This window comes from Eulemur rufifrons, chromosome 20, assembly GCF_041146395.1.
Source record: "Eulemur rufifrons isolate Redbay chromosome 20, OSU_ERuf_1, whole genome shotgun sequence".
In the NCBI taxonomy this organism is placed as follows: Eukaryota; Metazoa; Chordata; class Mammalia; order Primates; family Lemuridae; genus Eulemur; species Eulemur rufifrons.
Window position 1 is genome coordinate 41,759,118 of NC_091002.1, and position 25,455 is coordinate 41,784,572.

General features: G+C 41.3%; 1 protein-coding gene across 1 annotated transcript in view; it reads right to left on the reverse strand.

The window, feature by feature from the left end:
* The window catches only part of B4GALT5 (beta-1,4-galactosyltransferase 5), a 60,257-nt gene extending 35,043 nt beyond the window's left edge, over positions 1-25,214 (reverse strand). Inside the window, exon 1 of the mRNA XM_069495429.1 lies at positions 25,028-25,214. Within this exon, the coding sequence (XP_069351530.1) occupies positions 25,028-25,142 (115 nt within the window). The 5' untranslated portion in view covers positions 25,143-25,214. The remainder of the gene's footprint in view (positions 1-25,027) is intronic.
* Positions 25,215-25,455: the final 241 nt, after the last annotated feature.

Genomic DNA, 25,455 nt, shown 5'->3' on the forward strand with positions numbered 1-25,455 from the left:
GTGCGACAGTGGTCCACATACAAACATCTTGAGTGTGAGAAGTCTTGAAAGTAATCTCCCTCCCAAAACTCTAGCCACAACACTACAGAAAATGAGCCTGATGAAGTGCTTATAACCTCCTTCTACCCCCACGGCCCACCCCCATCTCCACCCTGCCCCAGCGCCACACCCCCTTCTCCAGCCTTAAAGCTGCGTTTCCAGCACAGCACTAGTCTTTAATCCACTGACAACTTCAGCATTGGTTAAGGTTTACTATTTTTATTTTTTTTTCCCCTTTCACACTATTTAGACTGTAAATACACCAAATGCTAGGTGCAAACATTTGTTGGTAATTATGTTAAAGTAAGGCTTTTGAAGAATCAGTGGTAAAATGAATAAATGAAAACTTGATTCTATTCAATCTACTTCTGAGGTGGAACTGTCTGCATACAGAAAGAACAGAAATTGTTTTCTTATGCAGCTGAATGGATGAAACACAAACTATATATAATCACAGTGCAACATAAAATAAGGGTCAGACTCTCCAAAATGACATCTGTAATTGGCTGAAGTGATTGGTGAAATATCTTTTAAATCAAATGTTAGCACGTGCTCTAAAAGACACGTTCCACCTTAGGACAAAGAGTAAACAAACTTTATTTTTTCAGAGCAGAGGAGAACGGAAAGGTGGAGAATCAGATGCCACTGGAAGTGGGCCTAGATCCCACCCCTCCTGATATGGCAATCAGACACAGCCTAGGAGCCCTGGACTAAATTGAAAGATCAAGGTCAACTTGGTTACTAATTTCCCAGAGGCAGCCCAAGGGAATCAAAATAGAAAAGCAAAACCAACCCTGGAACTCAGAAAGGATTAGCCACATGTCATGGCATTATTTATAGTCCAGGACAGGTGAGCAATAATTTGCCTGGACAAGAATTTAGGCCCTTTCCTGAGTTTACTCAGCTACTATTCTAAGAATGGAGATGTCTTCCTATTGTAGCCGCAAGACAGACACCAGCCCCTTTGTTAGGCTGCTTGAGCACTAGCAGAATTGAGTAGTTGCTACAGACTGCAAAGTCTAAAACACATTTACATTACATCTGGCTCTGCAGAGAGCAAGCTGGCACGCCAACTCTTAAATTTACCCCTCTGACCTCATCTCTTTAACTCTGCCTCACTCACTCTGCACCAGCCACACTGGCCGCCTTGCAGTTCCGCAGATACCCATGCAAGCTGCCACCTCTGGACCCACGATTGAGATTGATCCGTGCAGTTCTCTCAGCAGGGCTGCTCTCCCCAGACCACATGTGCCTTGCTCACACACCGTAATGTCATGTCTTTATTCAACCGTCACTTCAGTGAGAACTTTCCAATTCCCACTATATTTAAAATTGCAAACTCTCCTCCCCCACCCAAAATAATCCACACTTCCACCCTTCTCTGCTTATCTTTCTCCATAGCATTAGTTACCTGATACATAATTTTGTTAAATTTGTCCCACTTGACCCCTACACACTAAAATATAAGCTCCATGCAAGCAGGGATTTTTGTCTGTTTTGTTCATGTATCCTGGTGCTTGCCCTACTGTATAGTAGCAGCTCAACAAATATTTGTTAAATGTAGTTAAAAGAGTATGTGTGCTACAGGCAGTGAGTGAGCCTAAGGCAAAAATTCAAGATTCCTATTCTAACTTGGGGGAGGGGGAATCAAATGGTTAATAAATGAGATGGAAAAAATTAGCACTTTTACTTAAACTAGAATCTGAAAATATAATTTAGGACACATTCCAAACACAAAATGACACCTTCAAAGCTAAAAGTAAATTTCTCAATTAAAAATATCAAACACCAGTCTGGAGTTTCAGTAGAGTATAAATGTGCTCACAATTTGAAATGTTTCAAGCTAAAGCTCTCCAATTTGTTTACATCCTACTGAACTTTGTTAATCTTTAGAAGTTAACATCTTAATTTTTACATATCCTATTATTCTATTCCAATGTCCTCTAAGCGTTGCTTTTCATTCCATCTTCTTAGCTGAAATGACCAGAATCAGAGGGGGAAAAAAACTCCTATTTTGATGAAGTTAAAGAAATGGCATAAGTTTGTGAAAAACAACAAACGCTGTGTTAAAAAATTGGCAACTCTAGCACTTAGAAGCAATATTTAAAAGAAGAAAAGTATACTGTATCATGCAAGAAAAGCCAAAGATGGAAGAATGATAGTAAATTCTCTGCCCCACAATCCAGAACACATCAAGGAAAACTGAAAGGTTAATTTGTAAGAACTCCAAGTTTTGAATTTACCAAGTAAATTAATAAACCAGCCTTGTAGGCAGAGAGCTTAACAAATACAATTTTTATATTTAACAACAACCAACAACACTACGCCAGGCTCAGTAGCTCACATCTACGATCCCAGCACGCTGGGAGGCCGAGGCAGGAGGATTGCTTGAGCTCAGGAGTTCAAGACCAGCTTGAACAAGAGCAAGACCGCATCTCTACTAAAAATAGAAAGAATTAGCCGGGCGTGGTGGCGCATGCCTGTAGTCCCAGCTACTTGGGAGGCTGAGGCAGGAGGATCACTTGAGCCCAGGAGTTTGAGGTTGCTGTGAGCTAGGCTGATGCCATGGCACTCTAGACTCGGCAACAGACTTTGTCTTTAAAAAAAAAAAAGTTTACTATTATTCACATAAAAATCCAGATTTCTAGCTTCTCTTGAAATACTGGAAGATCTAACAACAATGGCCACACAATCCCACCACGACCATCAGATCGTCAGGTGCTGAGTGGCCCGAGAGCTGTCTGCTTTTAACAGAACACTATACAATTTTTTTAGAGGAACCCAGTCCTCACAACATGCATTTGAGCTTCTGCCCTCTAGGTGAAAAAGGAAAATACTTTATAAAACCAGAATTTCATTGTTTCCACCCTCTAAGGAGCTGCTTTTATATTGCTTTATTTATTCATCCATCAACATTTGAGTGTCTCCCGCGTTAAGCAATGGGGAACCAAAGACATTAAAACTGAAATCCAGCTTAGCCTGGCCTCCAGAATAAGACTATCTGGACTTGAGTGCTGGCTTGCTCACATAATAACTGCGTGACTTTGTCAAGTTACTTCAGCTCACCGTACCTCAATTTCCTCATATACAATGAGGAAAGCAATAGTACCTATTATTTTCCTATCATTGGGTTAGGAAGAGAAGCAACACATCCAGAGCTCTAACAACAGGGTGTTATACATGGTTAGCACTCACAAGTTAGTACAGAATTTATTTTAATTTTAAAAAAAGAAAAAGCAGGTCCATGAAGTGAAAGAGGCCATATACCAAGGACATAAGTATGCAAATCAGTAAGTGGCATGCCATATTATCAATGCTATAACAGAAAGAAATCAAGGTATCCTTGTAGACCTAAATGATACATGAAGTCACTTATTTGTTCAAATAATTCTATTCCAATTCCCCAGTGAACACAGGTGACATGGGGTGGGATTAGGCTTTCATTTAGCTAAGTCGGAGGTCTGAGTCTCCACCCCGCTCAGTTGTATGGTCGTGGGCTCATGAATCTCTTACAGTCTTGTGAGAGCTGGAAATAACAAATGTAAGACCCATACATAACTTAGAAATGAGAACAGAATAGGCCTTCAGTAAGTCATAGTTACTATTTTTATAAACCTTTCATTTTAGAATAATTCTAAAATAATTTATATTGTTATTATAGAAAAGTTGTGAATACAGTACTAAGAGTTCCCATGCCATTATTAATTTTATCCATACTGTTATTCTGAATGTGAAGAAAGGTAAAACAATTTCTAAGCTACCTTTAAAAATTCATAACAATGAATGCTGTCACTCTAGGAAAATCCCGAGTTAAGCACTTGAACACCCCACCCCACATTAGGTGAACTGATTAAACAAGTTTGTCAGATGAGTCACAGTTTAAGGGCAGACATTAGTAAGAGGCTAAGGACGCTCATCACAGACTAGTAACACTTTCCCCACGTCACCATGTCTAAAAGGAGCTTCAGCAGGTGCAGTAGATGCCCTTTCAACTCATACTGCAAACCCAAAGGCTTTAAAAATTCTTTCTTTTTTCCCCAGGGCCCATCACCACACAGTATTTCCTAATCAACAGCAAAGGAAAAACTCTGTGGCCCAGATAGACCTGCATTTGAAAGCAGCAGGGACAGCAGCACTGAGCTCTCAAAGGTCGGGCTCCGTGGCCGTCCAGAATGCTATGCTCGGGCTGGCAAAGGTAGGGGTGGGAACTGTTGGATCCAAGCCTGGATCCTGGAGCTCACCGAACCATTATTCATCCCGTTCCCTCATAGCTGTTTGTCTCCTTCAGCTGTCTATCGTAAAGGTAGTGTGAATATGTCATTTTAAATTTTACAAAATAGAAATTAGGGACTCGAAGAGACATACCCAGACAATAACAAGAAAGGTGGGAAAATAAGAGCTATTGTCCCAGAAATCAAATGCGATTCACACTAACGTTCAGGCCCACTTTTAAGAGCTCCCAAAAACCATTTTTGGATAGTTTTTTAAAGTCTTATTCTTTAAGAGTAAGGAAAAAACATCCTCCAAATTGAAGCTTTAAAGCATTTGAGGTGAAAAGCTTGCTACAAGATAAATGTGCAAGAAACACAGCAGTATTTGAGCACTGCAGAGGGATTTCTCCTCTTAGCTGGTCCTGAGCTGCTGCTGTAACAATCTCCTCTGACTCAGCACCTAGAAGCCATGCTGGGAAGGGAGTACTCTAAAAAAGCCATGCATTATTAATAAGACATTTGGCATCAAAGCAGAATGATTTGGAAAACCGGAAAATGTCTGCAGAATAAGAGAAAGAGTAGCTAACAGCTTAATCATTTTTGGCAGTCATGCCATTCAGAAATGTTCACTGCAAGAACTCATTTTTCTTCTAAGCTGTCTTTTTCTCCCATGACCCTTAGTTTTAGCCCTAATTCTGATCTCTTCATGTCCTTCCCACCTGAAATTCCAAATGATTGTTTACATTCTGAGTGGAAGCTCCTGTCAGTTTTAAAGAACTACTGTACAAGCGTTAGACCCAATGAAAACACACTGCAACAACAGCACTGCTCCCTGCAGATGCCCAATACCACACACAGGCTGTTAACTTACCACCTAGAAATCAAGAATCTGTCTCCTCAATCCTAGAACAAGTGAACAAATGACCTAAGCTCTGAATTCATCAACCTCGAGCTAATGGTAAAAACAAACAAACAAACAGAAAAAAAAAACAAAAAACATTTACTCTCACAACCATTTGAGGGACCTACCTTCCCCGGGACCTACCTTCAAATTGTCAGTCAAGAACGAAGCTGGCATATTTACCTTGTAGTCCAATGGTCAAAAACAATGACTTGATTAACTCAAAATCCAACTCCACTTTTCTGGTTACGTATCAAATTAGGAAAACTAATCCTTCTTTTGAACCAGCAGTTCTCAACTAGAGGTGATTCTGCTTCCCTGGGGACACTGGCAAAATCTGGGGACATTTTTGGTTGTCACACTAGGGGAGAGAGGTGCTACTGGAGTCAGAGATGCTGCTAAATGCCTACAATGCACAGGACAGGCTCAACAATAAAGAATCATCCAGCCCAAGATGTCAACAGTGCCAAGATTGAGAAACTCTGCCTTGGAGAAATCATTAAACTTTTTAATGCTAATACTGCCTTATAAATTAACATTTATATTGTTAGAAAGTACAGCAGTAATGCATAAATGTTCAGTTTATATTGGCTCATTTGAGCTTCTTTTCTTTTTTTTCTCTTTTTTTTTTTTTTGAGACAGAGTCTGGCTCTGTCGCCCAAGCTAGAGTGCAGTGACATCATTATAGCTTACTGCAACCCCCAACTCCCAGGCTCAAGCAAACCTCCTGCCTCAGCCTCCCAAGTAGTTGGGACTACAGGCATGTGCCACCGTGTCTGGCTAATTTTTCTATTTTTAGTAGAGACGGGGTCTCGCTGTTGCTTAGGCTGGTCTCGAACTCCTAAACTCAAGCCATCCTCCCACCTTGGCCTCCTAGAGTGTTAGGATTACAGGAGTGAGCCACTGCTCCCGGCTGACTGGTTCACTCTTATTAAAACAATCACATTTCTTTTCAAGTCCCTATAAACTGAGTATTTCTTCCTTAATAAATGGAGCACAAATTAACATCATCTCTTCTGCAACATAAGGAACAAAGCCCACCTGCCAAGATTTGCATAAAGTAGCTTCTGCTTCTGACTATGACTGACCAGACCAGAGATCCCTCAGAGAACAACTGGAAATGCCAGATAAAATACAATACAATAAAATAAAAAGTTTGAAGACTTTGGAGAGCTCAAAGGCTACCACGACTCGAGGAGACAAAATCTCAGGGGTGAGCCAACATACCGCAGTTGCTTTGTCCCTCGGGGCATTTGCCGATTCTGGGTGCCAGGAAGGAAGCTGAGGAAGCAGCAAACAGTCTGGGCACAGGACCAGAGCCACTACTGACAGGCAGAGAAACCAGCAGAATTTATGGTAGTATGTCAGGTCCGAAAAAAACAAAAATAGAGACAAATGGCCGGGAAATTGGTGAAAAGAACTGAATCCGTTTTCCCCTGAAGATATCTGCCAAGTCCCAAAGCCGCACGGGTCAGGAGACTAAGAAACCAAGCAGAAAGCCTCTGAACTGCACAGCAGAGTCTGCATCAATGCCATGTACTGGGAAGACAAATATTCAATATTCAAATATTCGAGAATATTCAAATATTCAAGACAAATATTCCCCCAGGACACACCATGGGGAAAGAGCCACAGTGAACACTCAGGTTCTCAGCTGAACTCCTACGGGGCAACTCCCCTAAGAGTACAGGCAAACCAGAAGTAGGAGCCTGACCAAAACCACACTCTTGCTGTGTGTGGTCAGCTCAGCCACTGGATAAATGGGATGAGCACCCCCATCCTATTTGCCTAGTAAATGGGTGAGCCCTCTCTAGAGTAAGATAAAATCATTTAGGGCCACTATAATTTTTTATATACAATGTCCAGTTTTCAATCAAAATTAACAGGCACATCAAGAGACAGGACAAAACGAATATCAAAGGAAAATCCAGACTCTAAGATCCACAGGTGATACAGATAATGGGAGCCATCACTCATGGGTCTTACAAATAACTATATTCAAAAAAATGCAGGGGGGAATAAAAAAGATGAGAAAAATAGAGAATTTCACCAAAAACCTGATAATTCTTCGCTCCCTATCAATCTCAAAGTTAAAATGATCAGGGTGGTGATCCTATTCACTGGGCTCCATTTCTACCCTATAGTAACTAAGACCTTAAAGATACTAACATCACTTTTTAAGCAACGTTTTATTATGAAAAATTTCAAACAAAGTTGAAAGAATTTTACAGTGAACTCCCGTATACCCACCCTCTTAATTCTGCTATTAACTTGCTGATCACAAATGTATACATTTATCTGTCCATCACTCCATCTTACTTTGTGATGCATTTCCAACTGTAGAGAAGAGTACACATCCTGCTAAATACTTCAGCATGCATATCATTAATTAGAGATCAATACTGGTTTAGTTTTTTCCCCTCCTGGTGTAAAATTTCATAAAATGATTAAGTTTTGACAAATGCACACACGTATATAACCCAAATCCCTATCAAGATATCATCCCGGAAAGTTTCCTGCAGCCCCTTCCCAGTCAATCCCTAAGCTTGTCTTCCCCTCCCAGAACAAGTTGTGTTGTTTTTTAGTTTTTTGAAGAGATGGGTCTCACTGTGTTGCCCAGGCTGGCCACAAACTCCCAAGCTCAACTGATCTTCCCACCTCAGCCTCCCATGTAGTTGAGACTACCGGTGCTCACCACTGCGCCCAGCACAGTGTCACTTTAACCCACTCCATTTTGAACAATCTCCAAGTCTCTGGTGTGAAGAGTCAATCTTACAAAAGTAATGTTTAAAAGGGACAATTATTTTAACTCTAAAATATTAAACAAAAGTATATTCCTGAAGTTAAATTTTATATTTATTTCAATTTATCTGTAATTTATATTCCCTAAATACTTGGCTTTCCCTTCTGCATAAGACCAAAGTGAAATCTTTCTTGGCAAGAATGGATTGCTGTCTCAGCTATGAACTGTAGTTACCTGGCTTTATCTGGCAACCAGTAAATTTAACATACATTAGATTATACCTGTGCTCTGGTCCTAGAACAGAGTTTAACAGATAGCAGATAAGAGCTATAAATGATCAAAACGGTGTCTGTTGAATGAGGAAAACTTCCTTGAGGGTTAAGCAATTTATTATTAATTTCTGAGACTACCTATGGAAGGGAAAATGTGAGTCACTCTGATAAAAATGAAGGTGCAGGACAATCAGCAGGCTGAAGACAGCACTACCGAGTATCACATATAAAACACACCAAAGCATGCTCTCCTAGGGTATAAGGTAGAGTCCACATTAACTTACAGGACTGAAAACCTGACAGTCACTTTGCCTCTAAGTTACACTTTCACATTTTTAGTTAGTATATAAAACTGTATGTACAGTGTGAGCTCAAATAGGGCTTTGAAAAATTATACACATACCAAAAAAGCTAGAAGAAAATAGCACCAAACTGTTAAAAATGTATTATCTTTGGGTTATGAGATTTTAGATTGTCTTTATTTTCTTTATGCTTTGCTGTACTTCCCAAATTTTATATACTAAATATATTATTTTTATAATCCAAAATAAATAAAATTTACTGGGGAAAATTTTCCCTTTCACTTACTGACTTTCGCCAGTAAGGGACCTGTAATGATCCCCAAATAACTTATTTTGTCACACTCCGATTGTGCAGCTACAATGCCCTTTGCACCTGATTTATCCTTGCTGCCAGCCAAACATGCATATAACCTGGTTCTCCCAGCAACAGAACTCCTTGGCATCCCACTAACCCCATGTTTGTAAAGGCCATCAGAGAGTCGTTCCAATGCCTTAAAATCATGTCTGCCCCCCACAATTATGCTTTCTCACTATCTTCAGTGTATTCGCACCTGCCAAGTTTTTTTTTTTAACTTATTCACTGTAGTCTGCATTATAAAAACAATAGGTATGTTGGGCGTGCTGTTTCTATTTATACACAAGCCTCTCACCCCCAACCAAAAGAAAATGTCCTGGTATCATCATGTCATCATCATCACCATCATTCAATGCCAACTTTATGAGAATTGCTGCTATACCTGGTGAAAATCCTCGGTATAACTAGACTGGAACTCAATTCTAGTGCCGGTATTGCCTGGCGGACTCAGTAAATCCTTTAATATCACTAAGATTCCATTTTCCTATCTGCAAAATACAGGGCTAGGCTTAATAATTTTGAATATCCTCTCACAGCCAGGCAAGGTTAGTATTACAGGTGATCACACCTGTAATCCTAGCATTCTGAGAGGCCGAGGCAGGATGATTGTTTGAGCTCAGGAGTTCGAGACCAGCCTGAGCAAGAGCAAGACCCCATCTCTACTAAAAATAGTCGTTGGGCGTGGTGGCACATGCCTATAGTCCCAGCTACTCGGGAGGCTGAGGCAGGAGGATTGCTTGAGCCCAGGAGTTTGAAGTTGCAGTGAGCTATGATGAAGCCACTACACTCTACCCAGGTGACAGAGTGAGACTCTGTCTAAAAAAAAAGAAAGAGGAAACTGAATATCCTCGCCAATCCAAAATACTGTGATTCTTCAGGTCCAATTCGATCTTACACAGACACGCATCAAGGACATTTCAGCCAGTGATAAACTACACATACAACAGTAGTCCCACATTATTAATACCATGCCTGGCCTTAACACCACATTTTCATTGTACCTTTTCTATGTTTAAATATGTTTAGAGGCATAAACACCATTGTGTTACAATTGCCCACAGTATACACTACAGTAACATGCTGTCTATATATAGCAACAGGCTACACCATATAGCTGGGTGTGTAGTAGCCTACGTCACCTAGGTTTGTGTAAGTGGACTCAATGACGTTCACGTAATGGCACATTTCTCAGAATGTATCCCATCCTTACGCAACACATGACTCAAGATGTGAACTTGCCCTAAAAACACATCTAAGATTATAATCTGCCAACAGGCAGTAAGTGTATCAGTCACAGTAGCAGCTAACATTCATTGGACATAGTTACCATTGCAGGGACCTCGCTAACTACTACTTCACTATTCGGTAGAAACTATTAACTACCACGAGGAAACTGAAGTAGAAACGGAATGGTCCAGTAACTTGTCCAAAGTCACAAAACCAGCAAACTGCAGAGCTAGGACATGAGCTAAGAAGGTTCCAGAGCTCACTGCAGTTTATATACCTCAGGTGCAGGCAAATTCCCTTTTTTGTGAACAGCACAACACAGTACCTACAACTTGCTAAGTATTTCTAAAGGGCTGTAAGCTGGATGACTCAGTAGGCTTTCTACAAGTCTAGAATTCTGAGCATAAATATCCATACTATTCTCAAAGCTATATAACATCAAAAAATAAGCTTACTTTCTTCACCACTTTTTAAGAGACTCTCAAAAAGCCTGGCTGGCAGCAGTGTGTGCTTGTGCTCAGATGACTAGCTCCGCCCCAGCATACAAATGAGGTTAAGGTGCCAGTTTGACTCCAGGGCAGGCCTGCAGCTTTGCATAAAGAACAACTCTACAGAGGAGTAGCATCAGGGGAGGTTTCCCAGTCCCAGACAGCTACCTCACAAATGCCTACCAAGGGCCACAAGGAACGGCTGATACGAAGGAGACAAAGGCACAAACAAAGGTAATCTCTGCACCCAGAAAATAAATCAAAGCCACATGATGGAAACCCTGATTTCAACAATTAGCTACCTCATTAGAATTACAAAAATAATTGAGATGAGCTGATAAACTGAGTAAGCTCTGCAGAAGTGTAGAGCTTCCTTAAAAAGCATCAGACAGTTTAAGTATGCTTTTTTTTTTTTTGAGATGAGTCTCTGCTGGGTCAGCTGGAACTCCTCGCTTAAGCAATCCTCCTGCCTCAGCCTCCCAAGTAGATGGGACTACAGACATGTGCTACCACTCTGGGCTAATTTTTCTTATTTTTTGTTAAGAGATGAGGTCTTCCTATGTTGCCCAGGCTGATCTCCAACTCCTGGCCTCAAGTGATCTTTCCAGCCTGTGCCTCCCTAAGTACTGGGATTACAGATGTGAGCCACCGCACCAGGCACTATTGCAGTTTTTCAGTGTTGTATACCTAACCTTATTTTTTTTTCATATGCTCTATGGCTTCTATTGAATGATTTTGCACAGCATGGTGATTTTTAGAAATGCTTATGCCATGGTATAGCAGAACTAACCGCATTTAATATAATCACCTTTACAGAAAAGAATAAATTGAATGACAGCAATGGTATTCCCATTCTGTACATATAGATTTTTTTAAAGGGGGGAACGGTGGAAAAACAAAATAACACATTTAGTTTCAACCTAATCATTTCCCACAGCTCAGAAGCAAATGCATATTCTGAGTTTTCATTATCTCTAATGCTTCCAGGTGGGATCTTCCGAAGGGCGAGGAAAGCCTGGGTCAGCCCAGAGGAGGGCCACATAAATTAACTTTAACTATTAATACATATTTAACTCTACACATTTAAAGGGCAAGCTGTGTCACACAGCTATACATGAAGAGACAGAGGAAATAATGGCAGTAAATGTGGCCATGGTAGCCAACTCCTTTGGTTTCTGCTTAATTGATTTGACTCCTCTCTGAATAACTTCTCAACCATTCAGAGTTTACTTACTTTTGACAAACTGGAGAAAAAATACTAGTCTGAAGAAAAATAATCACTAAGTCCAAAAAGGTTTCTGAGAAAGGCTTTATTTCTACTTTGTGGAATCCAATCAAAGAAGAAATAAACTAATACACTCTCACATTAAATTAGCCATACTGTTATAACATTTGATGAAAGAGATTGTAAAAGGTTATTCTAGCACAAACATAGCATTTATTAAATTGATGCCATCCTTTTTCTCTCAGCCTAGCAATTCCTGAGGTGCAAGATTTTCAAATATCTGTATGGATATAAAGATGAGAGGGAAACAAAGAAATGAAAACACTGGGGAGAAAAGATGATTATGAATAAATTATTGTAATTTCCTTTTATCATTCTTAAAGTTGATTCAATGGTTTAAAAATATTGTTCAACAGAACAAGGGTGGTAACATTTGTTATATCCTAATTAAACATGATTCATTCTGGAATGTTGTCTGATGACATAGCTTACATAAATAATCTACTACGGGGAAGTCTATTCAAAATTGACAATGAAGAGAGTCAGTTTTTCACACATACAATACAACCCGAAACCATAGCTTTAACCTATACAGACTGTTTTACTATTTTAATTATATAATAAATTAATAGAACTAAAATTACTAAAATCAGTGTCGTTTAATTTTTGGCTACTGGGCAATATTACTAAACACAAACCACAAAATGTGTGCCAAAATAAATCCTAAAAGGGGTATTTTTGCCATCCTTTCCTTTGTAAACTCTGCACTTGGCTTTGGTCAGAGCTGACGTAAATAGCTACAGAAATGAGCAATAAATTCTCAGAAAAAAAGGCCAGGGGAGTCAAAAGGACACAGGTGCTACACAGACTGGCACCTCAGAGACTTCAGCAGCAGCCGCAGCACCTGCTCAAGCTCAGCAGTGCCTTCAAGGTAGCATCACAGCCCGAGAAGGTGTATCCTTCGCACAGATGCTTACTCTTGCACTTCCAGCTCTAGATTTCGTCAAATGAAGGACTGGGAAATGGAAATGTCACCGTGATTGTCTGCTTCAACCATCCTCTACCAACAGGCCAGTTCAATGGCGCTGCTGACACTAACAGTTTCCTTCTTTACCTGCCCATCTCGATTCCACCTGCACCCTGTGACGAGGGATTGGGCAAGAGGAAGGCAATTAAACTGCTGAGTACCAAACTGGTATCAAGTCCTGCAAACACCTGACATACTCTCCTTCAGTCCTCCCAGTAATCCTATGAGTTTATATATAGTTTGTTGTCCTTTTTTACAGATAAACACCCATTTAGGTACCTGGGTCGACAACACATCCGAACCAAAATGAAACCAATTATCTAAAAGCTTTAAAAAATACAGGTTATGAATTGCCCTAAACCTGTGCCTGTGCCGTGCTCCTTTCACCGTTATCTTTTTCATTATAAATCCCTGGTCACATCGTAAAATTACTTTTGTTTATTGAGGTCTATTATACCATACTGTTCACTTTACTTTTGTATGTTTGAAATTTTCCATAATAAAATGAATTAATCATTAAGGAAAAAACTGCCTTAAACATAAAGCTGACCCAAGAAGCAGCTCTCACCTAGAGTTAATTTTCCCTAGTGCCAAATGAAATTCAAATATATCCAAATCTTCTAATTCACACAAATCTTAAGATTTCTAATACGTTAAACCAGAATTTAAAAGCCACGTATGCCCAGTCAACAATGGAACAGGAAATTAAGCCAACACCAAAACCAAGACATTACCTTCCTCTCACTCCCACATTCAGACACACAGGCACGAACTGCACATTCAAGGATTCCAGCTGCCCCTTCTAGACAATGCAACTGATGGGTGCTGGCCTAGCTTTTATAAAAAAAGTTATCTTAACAGTAGATGCCAAAGTCACTTCCACCTTCCATCCAACAGTATGGAGCACAAGAGACTAGATGTTCATGAATGACAGACTTACTTTCCATCCCATCCAAATGGACTTCCAATGTCAGGAAGTGTTTCTTCCTTCTCTCTCTTTATAAGTAAAAGATGAAACAATTTCTCACATCTTAAGCAAAAACTACCTCTCAAAGCAAACACTGGTGAGCAGATTCAAGACATAAAGGTATAGCTTTTTTCATAAATTTGAAATCAACATGATGCCCATTAACAAATATTTTTCTAACGAAAAATTAGAAACAATGCTCACAGCAGTATGTAAGAATTACCATATCTACCCTATTCTAAATCAATACTGACTGTTGGCCGAGTGCTGTGGCTCATGCCTATAATGCTAGCGCTTTGGGAGGCTGAGGCAGGAGGATTGCTTGAGGCCAGCCTAGGCAACATGATTAAGACCCCAACTCTAAATAAAATTTTAAAAATTAGCCAGGTGTGGTGGCTCACCCTACTTGGGAGGCTAAGCCCAGGAGTTTGAGTTTGCAGTGAGCTATGAGCACACCACGACACTTCAGCATGAGCGACAGAAAGAAAATACTGACTGTTTTCTTATGTTCATCAACCTTTTTCATCTAAATTTCAGGTTTATGTATGAGACAAACCATTAATACATTCATTTTGATTTGCAATTTCAAGGTATTACATTATATATATACATAATGTATAAGATACACAGCGCTTTAACGACACCAATTGGACATCAGACTGAGGTGGGGGGTGGGGGAGGGGATGGGGGTATGCCTACACAATGAGTGCATTGCGCACCGTTTGGGGAGTGGTAACACTTGAAGGTGCTGACTCGGGAAAGGGGGGGTGGGGAAAAAAATATGAAACTATTGTTTTTAACTTGCACTGTTCACTTAATAATTTATCATGAATATTTCCCATATTATTTCATATCATTGTACAAGAAATAATGTATACATTATGAGGACATACTGTATCTAACAAGATATACTGTTAGACTCTTTGATTCTGTAAAATTAAATTAAAAAAACAAACAAACAAAAAAAAAAGATACACAGCGCTTTAATATGACTTAAAAGGTTAAAACCCATCTTGAATTGTAAATGGCCAAAAAAATTTCTCACGGTCATCTCCCCACAAACCAGCCCCCATATAACCACCAAGCATCTCACTGTATGGGGCATGATTAACCTGAAACCGTGCTATGAATCATACAGTAGCACCCCACCCCCTTATCTACAGGGGATCTGTTCCAAGAAGCCCCATAGATCTTTGAAATGACAGTACGGAACCCTACATATAACTATGTTTTTCCTATACATATATACCTATAAGTTTTAAATTAAGCAGAGTAAGAGATTAACAATAAAACACAACGATTACAACAATAATAAAAGTAATTTAAGAAAATTGAATTTTAAAAGTAATGAAGGTAAAATAGGGTTACTTGAACACAAGCACTGCAACACCATGACAGTGATCTGATAAGCCAGAAGGCTACTAAGTGACTAAATGGCAGGTAGCATATACAGTTTGGATACGGTGGACAAAGGACCGATTCACCTCCTGAGTAGGATACAGTGGGACAGAGCAGGATAGCATGAGACATCATCACGCTACTCAGAACAGTGCGCAATTTAAAATTTGTGAATTATTTGCAGAATTTTCCATTTAATAATTTTTGGACCCCAATGAAACCACAGAAAGTGAAACTGTGGATAAAGGGGGACTACTGTATTCACTATTATTCCTGGCAATTAAGGAATGTTAACTCCAATTGAATACCAGTTGAACTGACCCTCAATTGAACACATCTGTCCAGGATTATAAAATCACTCAAAACTGAAAACTTACTAAAGTGAAGCCATGATCTTTGGCAGAAGGCTTAGAAAATAATAGAGATGTAGTAGAGTGTCTGCTTTGTTCATCACTGTACCCCCAAGCCCAGCACACAGTAGGGGTGTAACATACAGAAATTAAATTAATGAATTTAACTGTAAGTAAAGAGTCAAAAGGCCAGCATGGTGGCTCACGCGAGACCCCATCTCTACTAAAAAAATAGAAAGAAATTAGCCAGGCAACTAAAAATGGGAAAAATTAGCCAGGTGCAGTGGCACATGCCTATAGTCCCAGCTACTTGGGAGGCTGAGGCAGGAGGATCACTTGAGCCCAGGAGTTTTAGGTTGCTGTGAGCTAGGCTGAGGCCATGGCACTCCAGCCCAGGCAACAGAGCGAGACTCTGTCTCAATAAAAAGAAAAAAAACATTTTTTCTTTTATCACAGGTGCCAAATATAAAAATGTTCTAAACATCCACCTGCCCTTAATCACTATTATTATCATTCACATTTAGATAAATACATTTGCAATTCAGCTGATACCACAAAAAAATACATCAAATTGACAAATTTTACTGTGTCAGAATTACAGGAGTCCAACAGGTTTTACATGTTAGATTTTCCTATTTCCTCATTCTTTAGCATTTAACATCATTTTCTGATGATGTTTTGAACAAAACAGAAAAAAAAAAAAAATCCTGTGCTCACACCACACCCCTACAGTAATCCAGGGACCATCTTGGCAGCCTGCTTCTCAGCACCACCTGCCACCCTGTGCCTGGGTCACGGACTAGGGAGGCATGGGGAAATAGAATGTTCTGGTGAATAAAGAATTATCAATTTTCAAAGAATCAGAAGATGGGGGAAAAAAAACTCACAATACCAAACTCAAAGTCATGCTTCAGGATCTTCATTATAACCACCACTTGTTATTAAATGTCCAAATATAAATGGTGGTTGCTAACGGAGATTTGGGGCCAAGAAAATGCCAAATAAAATTTATTTTTCCCTATCTGCAAATCATCAGATCCTTTCATTCCTATATGGAAAAAAATGAGCCCAGTGTTTCATTAACTACGTTCACTAACCTATATTTCCCAAATTTCTCTTCTATATTGTTTGTTTAACCAGTAAACTGGACTGTCCCCTACACCAAAAATTTGCTGCTCAAACATCTGGCCCATGTACTTTTAATTAGAAGCAGAAAACATTAAAACTTAAATTATATTTCGGTCTTATCGAAGAAAATAATCAACAAGCAAAAAACACCGAACAAGAGACATAGAGTCCTCCTTTCATCAGAAGAGGTCATTGATGGGACTCTTCAAACACTTGAAACATTTATCGGACTCCCCACAGCATTTCAAATTTGGTAAATACAATAACCACTTTAAAGACAAAGAATCAGAAATTTAAAAAACCAACACCAAACTTAAACAAGTTACAGCAAGAGAAACCAAAAAACCTTGACTGCTGCTTTCTTAAAAATCAGATCAGTAGCTTATAAAAATCTTTGTGGGCAGAAAAAGGAATGGGCACACTGCAGGGAGTGAAAGTTAAGTGATAATATCTACAAAGTAGTATATTTTCAAAGTACGAACAAAATAATGAGGCCACTAACCGCCTCAGAAAACTGTTCATAATTGATGACAGTAACTAAGGCACCTCAGCAACAATGACAAGGTTCCCTTCTGGTCACTACGAAGTACCTGGATATCTCCAGGAAACAGAGTGAGGAGGAACAAACCCAGAGTCTAATAATTGCTCACTCAAACTAACAAAAGGAGGGGAAAAAGAGGGAAGGAATTTGAGAAGAGACAGCATCCTAAATTATTTAATGTGATTCCCATGCTTAGGAAAACACTGAATTCATGCAATCAGCAGGAGTCTGAATATTCCTCAGTATAAAACCACCATATAAAAAGAATTACTGAATCAAAATGTAATATTCATTTTCCTTTAAGATCCAACTACCTAGAGGATTGAGGTAATGAGTCCAGGGCTCTATTTCATGCTTAAAAGCTGAAGTGTGAAGCTAGAGGAAAGGACTGACTTAACAGATTAAAACTTAAAAGGATTACCCAGGGGACAGAAAAGATAGTTCCGTAAGATTCTTTTAGTTTTTTTTCCTTTGACCAAGACAACACAAATTCCTTTTTTCCCTTTCTTTATGACAATGACTTCAAAGACGGATTTCAGTGTAGGGATTCCAAGTCTTGAGTTCCCAGGCAAACACCCTAAAGCAGCCACACTGCACGGTAAGGAGCTCTCCGTTCACCCCACGAATGAAACTGTGAAGTCTCAAGATACACACAAACATGTCACCACTCTTGCAGCAGCACAGTCTGGGGAGGAGACGAAGTCAACGGAAAATCGGAACTTTAAAAAATGGAGTATCCTTACTTGATAAAATAAGTCACTGTTTCTTCTTTTACTTTAAGGTGCACTTACTTGCTCAAAATCATGTAACCTCAGATCTGAAAGGGACCCTGCTTATCTATACTGTAGTCCAATTTCTCAGTTCACAAATGAGAAAACTGAAGGAAAAGTTTCATATCTAATCACTGGTGAAGTCACGCTGGAGCCCAGTTCTAACTCCCGGTTTAATCCAAACATTAGAGGACAGATCCTATGGTTATAAATAATAATCATAAACATATGCACTTTGTGTTCAGCTCTGTGCTAAGCCCTTTTACATGCATATTCTCCTTAATTCTGACATCAGCATTGAGAAAGGTAATATCCTCTATTTGCAAACTAAAAATAATTTGCCCCCTCAGTCAGGGTTGATTTGAACCCAGCTTTGGTACATTTCTAAGCTAATGTACAGTCCATAGTATAGCCTACTGGGTCCTACTTGGCCTGGCCCCTCCTACCTTTCTGAACTCATCTCCTACCATTCACTCACTGACCAAAAACATCCAGCCAAACTTCACCCAAGCTCATCCCTGCCTCAGGCCCCCACCTACCACCCCAGAGCAGTGAGTGGCCAGCTCCACCCCTGCCCCTCCCCTCCAAGTCAAGCACCGCCTCTTAGGTGGGTGCAGTGGCTCACTCCAGTAATCCTAGCATTCTGGGAGGCTGAGGGCGGGAGGACTGCTTGAGTTCAGGAGTCTGACACCAGCCTGAGCAAGAGCAAGATCCCATCTCCACAAAAAATAGAAAAATTAGCCAGGTGTGGTAGTACACGCCTGTAGTCCCAGCTACCCAGGAGGCTGAGGCAGGAGGATCGCTTGAGCCCAGGAGTTTGAGGTTGCTGTGAGCTAGGCTGACGCCCTGGCACTCTAGCCCTCTATCCTGGGCAACAGAGACTCTGTCCCCCCTGTCCCCCAAAAAAACCACCCACACCTTCAACAAGGCTTTCCCTAACCACCTAATCTAAAACAGACCTTCGGTCACACCTACCACTATCTAACATGACCTTGTATATGGCTACGTCCCCACCAGAATAAAAACACCACAAGTCAAATACCTCCCACTAGAATAAAACCACCATGATGGCAGAAGTGTGCTGCCTGCCTTATTCACTTCTAGATTACCTAATACCCATAAGCGTATCTGACAAAAGCAGTTACCCGCCCCCCAAAAAAATAATTTGTTAAATAAATGACAGCCTCTCAACCTTCCTCTCCCTGTGTCTGAACTCCCATCTCATTAAGGGCCAGTATCTTATAATTTAGCAATTAATTACACATACTGTCTTCTATTTTTCTCTATTTCTTGTGACTCATCTTATCTTTTCAACCATATCATATGTGCCTCAGAGATAGCTTAATAATTCTCGACTTTGGGCAAGTTAATGCCCTAACCTGGGCTCATGTGATCATCTATAAAATGAAAGCAGCAGTCAAAAGCCCCAAGTTCTCCCAAAGCTAGTAACATGACACTCAAATGCTAGATTATCATTGACCCACAGATTTTAAATTTTTTTAATTTTTTCACAACTTTATACAAAAACACAGCTAGCGTGCAAAGGCAGGCGCTACTCCGATTAGAAACTGAAGAATAACTGTTCTTTCACTGCCAGTAAAAGGCCTCTTCTCTGCAAGCCCACACCCTATCTGTTTGTTTCCGATTATTCTTCATCTTGACCAGTGTTAACCTCTACTTTTCTGTATTTCCTTGGCAGGCCTCAGTAGCATTACATTCCTTCTTGTTTGCTCAAGTTTTTGTTTGCTTTATATAGTTGGATGTGCCCAACATAACTACTTTCGTGATATAAAAAGCTGCAAAATTTAGGAAGTCAGTAGCATGTTGGCTTTCTAGTGCTTTAGAATTTCTACTCTCTCAAAGAACTCTAAGGAGTCATGGCAACACAGAGACCCTCCTTCCTGGTGATTACTATGCAATCCCACTGGCCTACCCAGCTGGTTGGGGGTGGGCGGTGGGGGGGTGGAATGTCAGAATTGGAGCAGAACCATCTATTGGCTACAGTATCCATGTCCGGGAACAGTAACTAACACTGTTTGAATGGCTGCTTCCAAAGATGTCCAAGACTAGCATATTTCCACTACTAAAGAAAATCTCAACTCCAAACCAAAGAGCTTGCTTCCAGCACACCAGAAACTCTGCAGACAGAACATAAAACATCACTGAAGTCCTGATCAAAAGTGGTGCTATTCAGTTTTGTAATTTCAACCTGTTCTTCAAATATGGATTTCTCCTAAGAAGGAATGCACGACACCATACTCAAAGAAACATGTGAGCGAGTATGTGCCAATTCGGAGGGAAAAGGAAAAGAAGGTGTCTTTAACAAGATGAGGGTTTTAATTCTTTAAAATGAAATAACCTACATCTCCCCTTATTTATTTCAGTCTAGAAAAGCTCAGAAACTAAGTGCACTAAGGGCTTCAGAGGGCATTTTCATGTGAGGAACCAAAAAAAAAAAAAAAAGCTATTTTCAGGCCACATTTGGGAGAAATCTGAAAATTTCGTGCAGTTATTAAGAAAACTTGTATTTGATTACGTAAAACATGTATCTTCTCTAAATCTCAGTTCCAGTATTTTTATAGAATATAAATGAATTATGAACTTTCTCTATATAAAAACATCTCACTAGCTTTTTTGTGATTATCTTTTTTTAAAACTGACTAAAAGTTTACCTAAAACGCAGTTCTACTTTTTCAGTTTTTTTTTAAGTATCAAAAGACAGCCTAAGCAACATAACGAACGAGATGCCATCTCTACAAAAAAATTATAAAATTAGGCAGGCGTGGTCACATGAACCTATAGTCCTAGCTACTGGAGAGGCTGAGGCAGGAGGATCGCTTAAGGCCAGCAGCTGGAGGTTGCAGTGAGCTATGATTGTACCATAGCACCTGAGCCCAGATGACAGAGTGAGACCCTGTCTCAAAAAAAAAAAAAAAGGAAAAAGAAAAAAGAAAAAAATGTTGCCTTCTCCTAAGGTACAGTGGGTTAGGAAATAAATAAATTAAAAAATATATCAGAAGAAACTTGCTCAAGGTCATTTGGTAAAATCAGGTGGGATCAGAATTATTCGTTCCTGCCTTCAAAAGCCGCCATAAATAAAACTTTTCTTGGAACTAAGCAGGCCAAAAAAGAAAAATCATTCCCCATTTCCTTTCTTCGCAATCAAAGGTCAAGATAAAAATTCATTTCAATGGCAGAACAGAACTTCAGTGAATAAAATTTCATCATTGTGTAAACTACTGCCCCCTAACCATGCACAGGTATCTCTCTCAAAATCAGTAACTGTTTGCAAAGGCAACAATTTGCAAGGTCAGTAACCTCTCTACAACTTTACCATATGATGGCACCATGAACTTATAAAGATGTTTTAAATCAGCACTTCATATGTATATTTATAAATAACTCACTTATGTTATCTTTTAAAAGACCTGATCAGACTGGAATATAGATGTAATCTGAGTTCTTAGATTGTTTTTTTAAGGCAAAGGGTCATAAATAAGTTCAAAGTTTTCTTCAGAACCCTGAAAGGAATAGAGCTATTTCAACATTGCAGATAAAACAAGTGATAAATTAATGAAAATCATGCAGGCTAGGGGGTAGAGGGCTGGAGAGAAGGAGCATCTATAAATTTTTATGCAACATATCAACCTTCCTCTTCCCTTCTCAAATCCACTGCTTCTCTCACACTTTCTGCCCCATCCTTTTAATGTCTACTTTTAAACTGCTGATATGAAACACTACTTCTAAAATTAATAATAAAAACATAACCCCAATGAAGCCATACCTTAAAAATATTAACTGGATTGGGATGGGGCTATTACAGTAGCTAAGGGCACTTTGTATTTGTAGCAAATACACTCTAGTCATATTTAGTAATTTTCCTCCTATCTAGTTTTCTAGGTGAGATGGTACCCCATTCCACAGATGACCCTCAAGTCTAAGAAAATTTTCCTTTCCTCTTAAACTATGAGTCACTGGCATTAGATCTCAAAAATACTAAGTTAGTGGTTAGGATGAAATTTGGGCTTAGTTATGTTATACATGAACAACTTTAAAACATTTGTAAATAACATGACTTTTCTCTTATTTCAAATTCAAGCCTACCTATTTCTGAACATAGTTGTAATATACCCTTGGAGTGATGATTTCTCTTTAGCACTTGAGTACAACATAGCCACAAGGTATACAAAGCAAATCAAAAGCAAGGACTGGAAAAAATTAAACCTGGAAGGAAATACAAGTCTGACACTTTCCATTGTGCCAGAAAACAGAACTGTCATTATTAGGAAATGTATTAGATTGAACTATATGAAACTGCTGATATACAATTGGTTTTGATCTGCAAAAAGAGAAATTTCATGTGGTTCAACCTAATATTATTACTCAAGTTCATTTTAATAACTGTTTCAAATAAAGTCTTCATATTCCAAGACACAAAAAACCTTTTACTTTTCCAGATTGCCTTAACCTTTTGAAAAGATTTGCTATCTCACTGTCCAAAGCTAAACAACTGAAAAAATTAACTTCATTAACAGGAAAACCAATGTAAGTATAACTGCCTAACAGCTAAATGTAGCCATCGCTGTGTGAACCCTAAAATTACTCCACATCCTTTTTACTGTTCCCCTTTCCCATGAATAGAATTTGAATCCTAAGTAGAACTGTTCTTTAGAAGACTTACATTTAAGGAGATATGGTACTAACAATGGTACTAACAGACACTTAAGTGCTTTGCATCTTTTTCAGTTATCAGTGACAGAGGATTCTAAGCATGATAGTAGCACATCACTTGACAACAGGGGTTCCAGTGACCTAAAAATCTATTGTTGAAGAATCTTAATTAAGTTGACAAGTTCCATTTCTGTTGGAGAATCTGGCTTCTAACTTTCTAATCAAACCGGTGACTACCATCCCAATGGGATATATTTTTCCATTTAGAAAAGCTGATTTATGAACTTAGATCAGAACTACCTGTCACTTTCACAGAAGAAGGAAATACAGGTTATGGCTCTACGACTGCCTGTAGGTCCAAATCTATCATTTCACACCCATTTTTATTAGAGTCTAATATCCAATATGCTAATGAACTCTTTTCTCAATTAGTTCCATTAATCAGTTATCTGTCCTTATTCTGTCAGAATTCCTATCCTCTGATAATTTACTCAGCAGATCCACCAGGCCACAAATTGTACCTTCCTAGAGGGATGCTTTTCCCTAAGACACTTGTAAACTTAGGGCAATCTGATGCTCCCTGTTCTATCTTCCCAGATCTAGTTGACAGTACAAAATATCAATATCAACCATCAAGTAAATTATGCTTAAAAAAAAATAATCAGGGGAAAATCTCCTGCTCTATCTGGAAATTTCTCTATTCAGCTAGTTCAGTGTTGACAGGTCAACAGAGAATGGCACTAGTTATTACTACAATCCTAAAAGGCAGCTTCCTACAGCTAAACCATCAACTCTTTCCTAACATCCAAATAATCCAGAATTTTTATAGCAGAATTTACTCTCCCTGCCCCACCTCCAACAGCAACTTCTGACCATCTTTCACCATAAACTAAGGTTTCTCTAGAGCCTCATGGTGATGCCAAATCTGGCAAACACATTCCTTACATTCCACCTACTCCCTTTTCCCCCCCAAAAAGTTACATATAATGGCTGCTTTTATTCATTTAATTTTAAAAGTCTCCATGCATCAGGTACAGTGAAAAGTGCTTTAAAGGGCATTTATCTACTTTCATCCTTAAAACCTTATGAGACTGGGATCGGTATCCCCATTTTACAGACGAGAAAAGCTGAGGCTTAGTAACCTGCCCAAGGTCATATAGGACAGGGATTGGAATCCAAGTCTGACCTCAATGTCCTCTGCTCTTAACCCTCATGCCGTCTTTCCCTCCGATTTCTTCATGCCCTCTCTGCTCTGTGGTCTTACAAAGTCTATGCTTGGGGAGGATTCAGTTTCTGCAGAGGCGGTCTTCCCTTTCAGGGACAAGCCTTTGAGAAGAAAGAGTACCCGTTCCCTCTTTTCTCCAGGCTCCCCCTTCCCACCTGGCACCATTTCCCAAAAAGCCCTGGTCACAGCCCCTCCTCTAGGGTCAATTTAAACTTCCCCTCTGTCCCCAGGGCAGGCACCTTCTACCCTCAAGGCCAGGAGGCGGCCAAAGTGCTGGGAAGACCGCAGACAGCCCCCCTCCCCCAGGTCTTCGATTCAGGAGGAAACGGTGGCTGAGGGCTGGGGGATTGGGGGCGAAGGTGACAAGGGTTGCCCTTGGGGGCACGAGGGGTAGGCGGTAGATGAGGAGGAGGCATGGGACGCTCGCGGTGGTCAGTAGGTTGAATGGGAGGAAGACCTCCGTAACAAGGGGGAAGGGATGCCACCCGGCGACGCAGGGGATCCGGCCACTTACGAGGAGCATGTGTGTTGGGGAGGAGCAGCTGGAGGTGGATGTGACACGGGGAAGCGGTGGGAAGAAAGAGTAGGGCTAACGGGAGCAGGAAACGGTGGAGAAACCGGGGAGCGGCGGAAGGATGGACGGGAAACGGGAAGGCAGGCGCCCCCAGAGCCGGGCGCAGGAGCCGGGCGCAGGAGCCGGGCGCGGAGCGGCGGGCGGGCCGCAGGGGTTCGGGGTGCGGGGGATGCCGGGAACGGGGGCTCCGGGAGACCCCGGGGGAGGGGAAGCGGGAGTTCTCGAGCCGAGGAGCCGGAAGTGAGGGCTCCAAAGAGGCAAGAGCGGGAAAGGAGGGGGACCCGGCACCACAGGGGGGTGTGGAGGCACCGTGGGGCTTGGGAGGGGATGGATGGGGCTGGGGGGGAGCGGCGGGCCGGGGCTGGCGGGGGAGGGGGTTCTGGGATCGTCTGGGTGCAGAAAATGGGAATGTCCTGGCGTCCCCCAAAGGCCGGCATGGGGCGCCCGCCAAGGGCCAGGCATCCCGTGGTCTCCCGAGGACCAGGCTCGGGGTCGCCGCCAGGCCGGGCAGGGGGTCTTCCGAGCGCCAGGGCCTCTCAGGGAGGGGCGGGGGTTCCCCGAGTCCTCTCGAGGCCAGCGTGACAGGCGCCGGGGTCCCAGGCCCCCTTCCTACCTATGCCGGGTGCCACATAGACGAAGTAGAGCAGCGAGGACGAGAGCGAGAAGAAGAAGAGCGCGGCAATCAGCGAGCGGCGCGGCAGCCGCAGCAGCCCCCGGCGGGCGCGCATGCTGCAGCCGGGCGGCCGCTCGAGGGCCGGGCCGGGCCTGCTCCCGCCGCTCCCCGTCCGCAGCCTCCTGGGCCGCCGCCGCCGCCGCCTGGGCCTCGGCCACCGCCTCCCGGGCCTCGCGGGCCGCCACGCGCAGCCGCCGCCCTGCCGCTCCCAGCCGCCGGCCGCCGCGGGCCCGGCCACATGAAGCGGGCGGGGGCCGGAGCGGCCCGGAGCTAGCGCAGCGGCGGGGGCGGGGCGGGGCCAGCGCGCGGGGGGCGGGGCCAGCGCCGCCGGGCACCGTCGCAAAAGACCCGCGCGCGCGCGCGCTCGC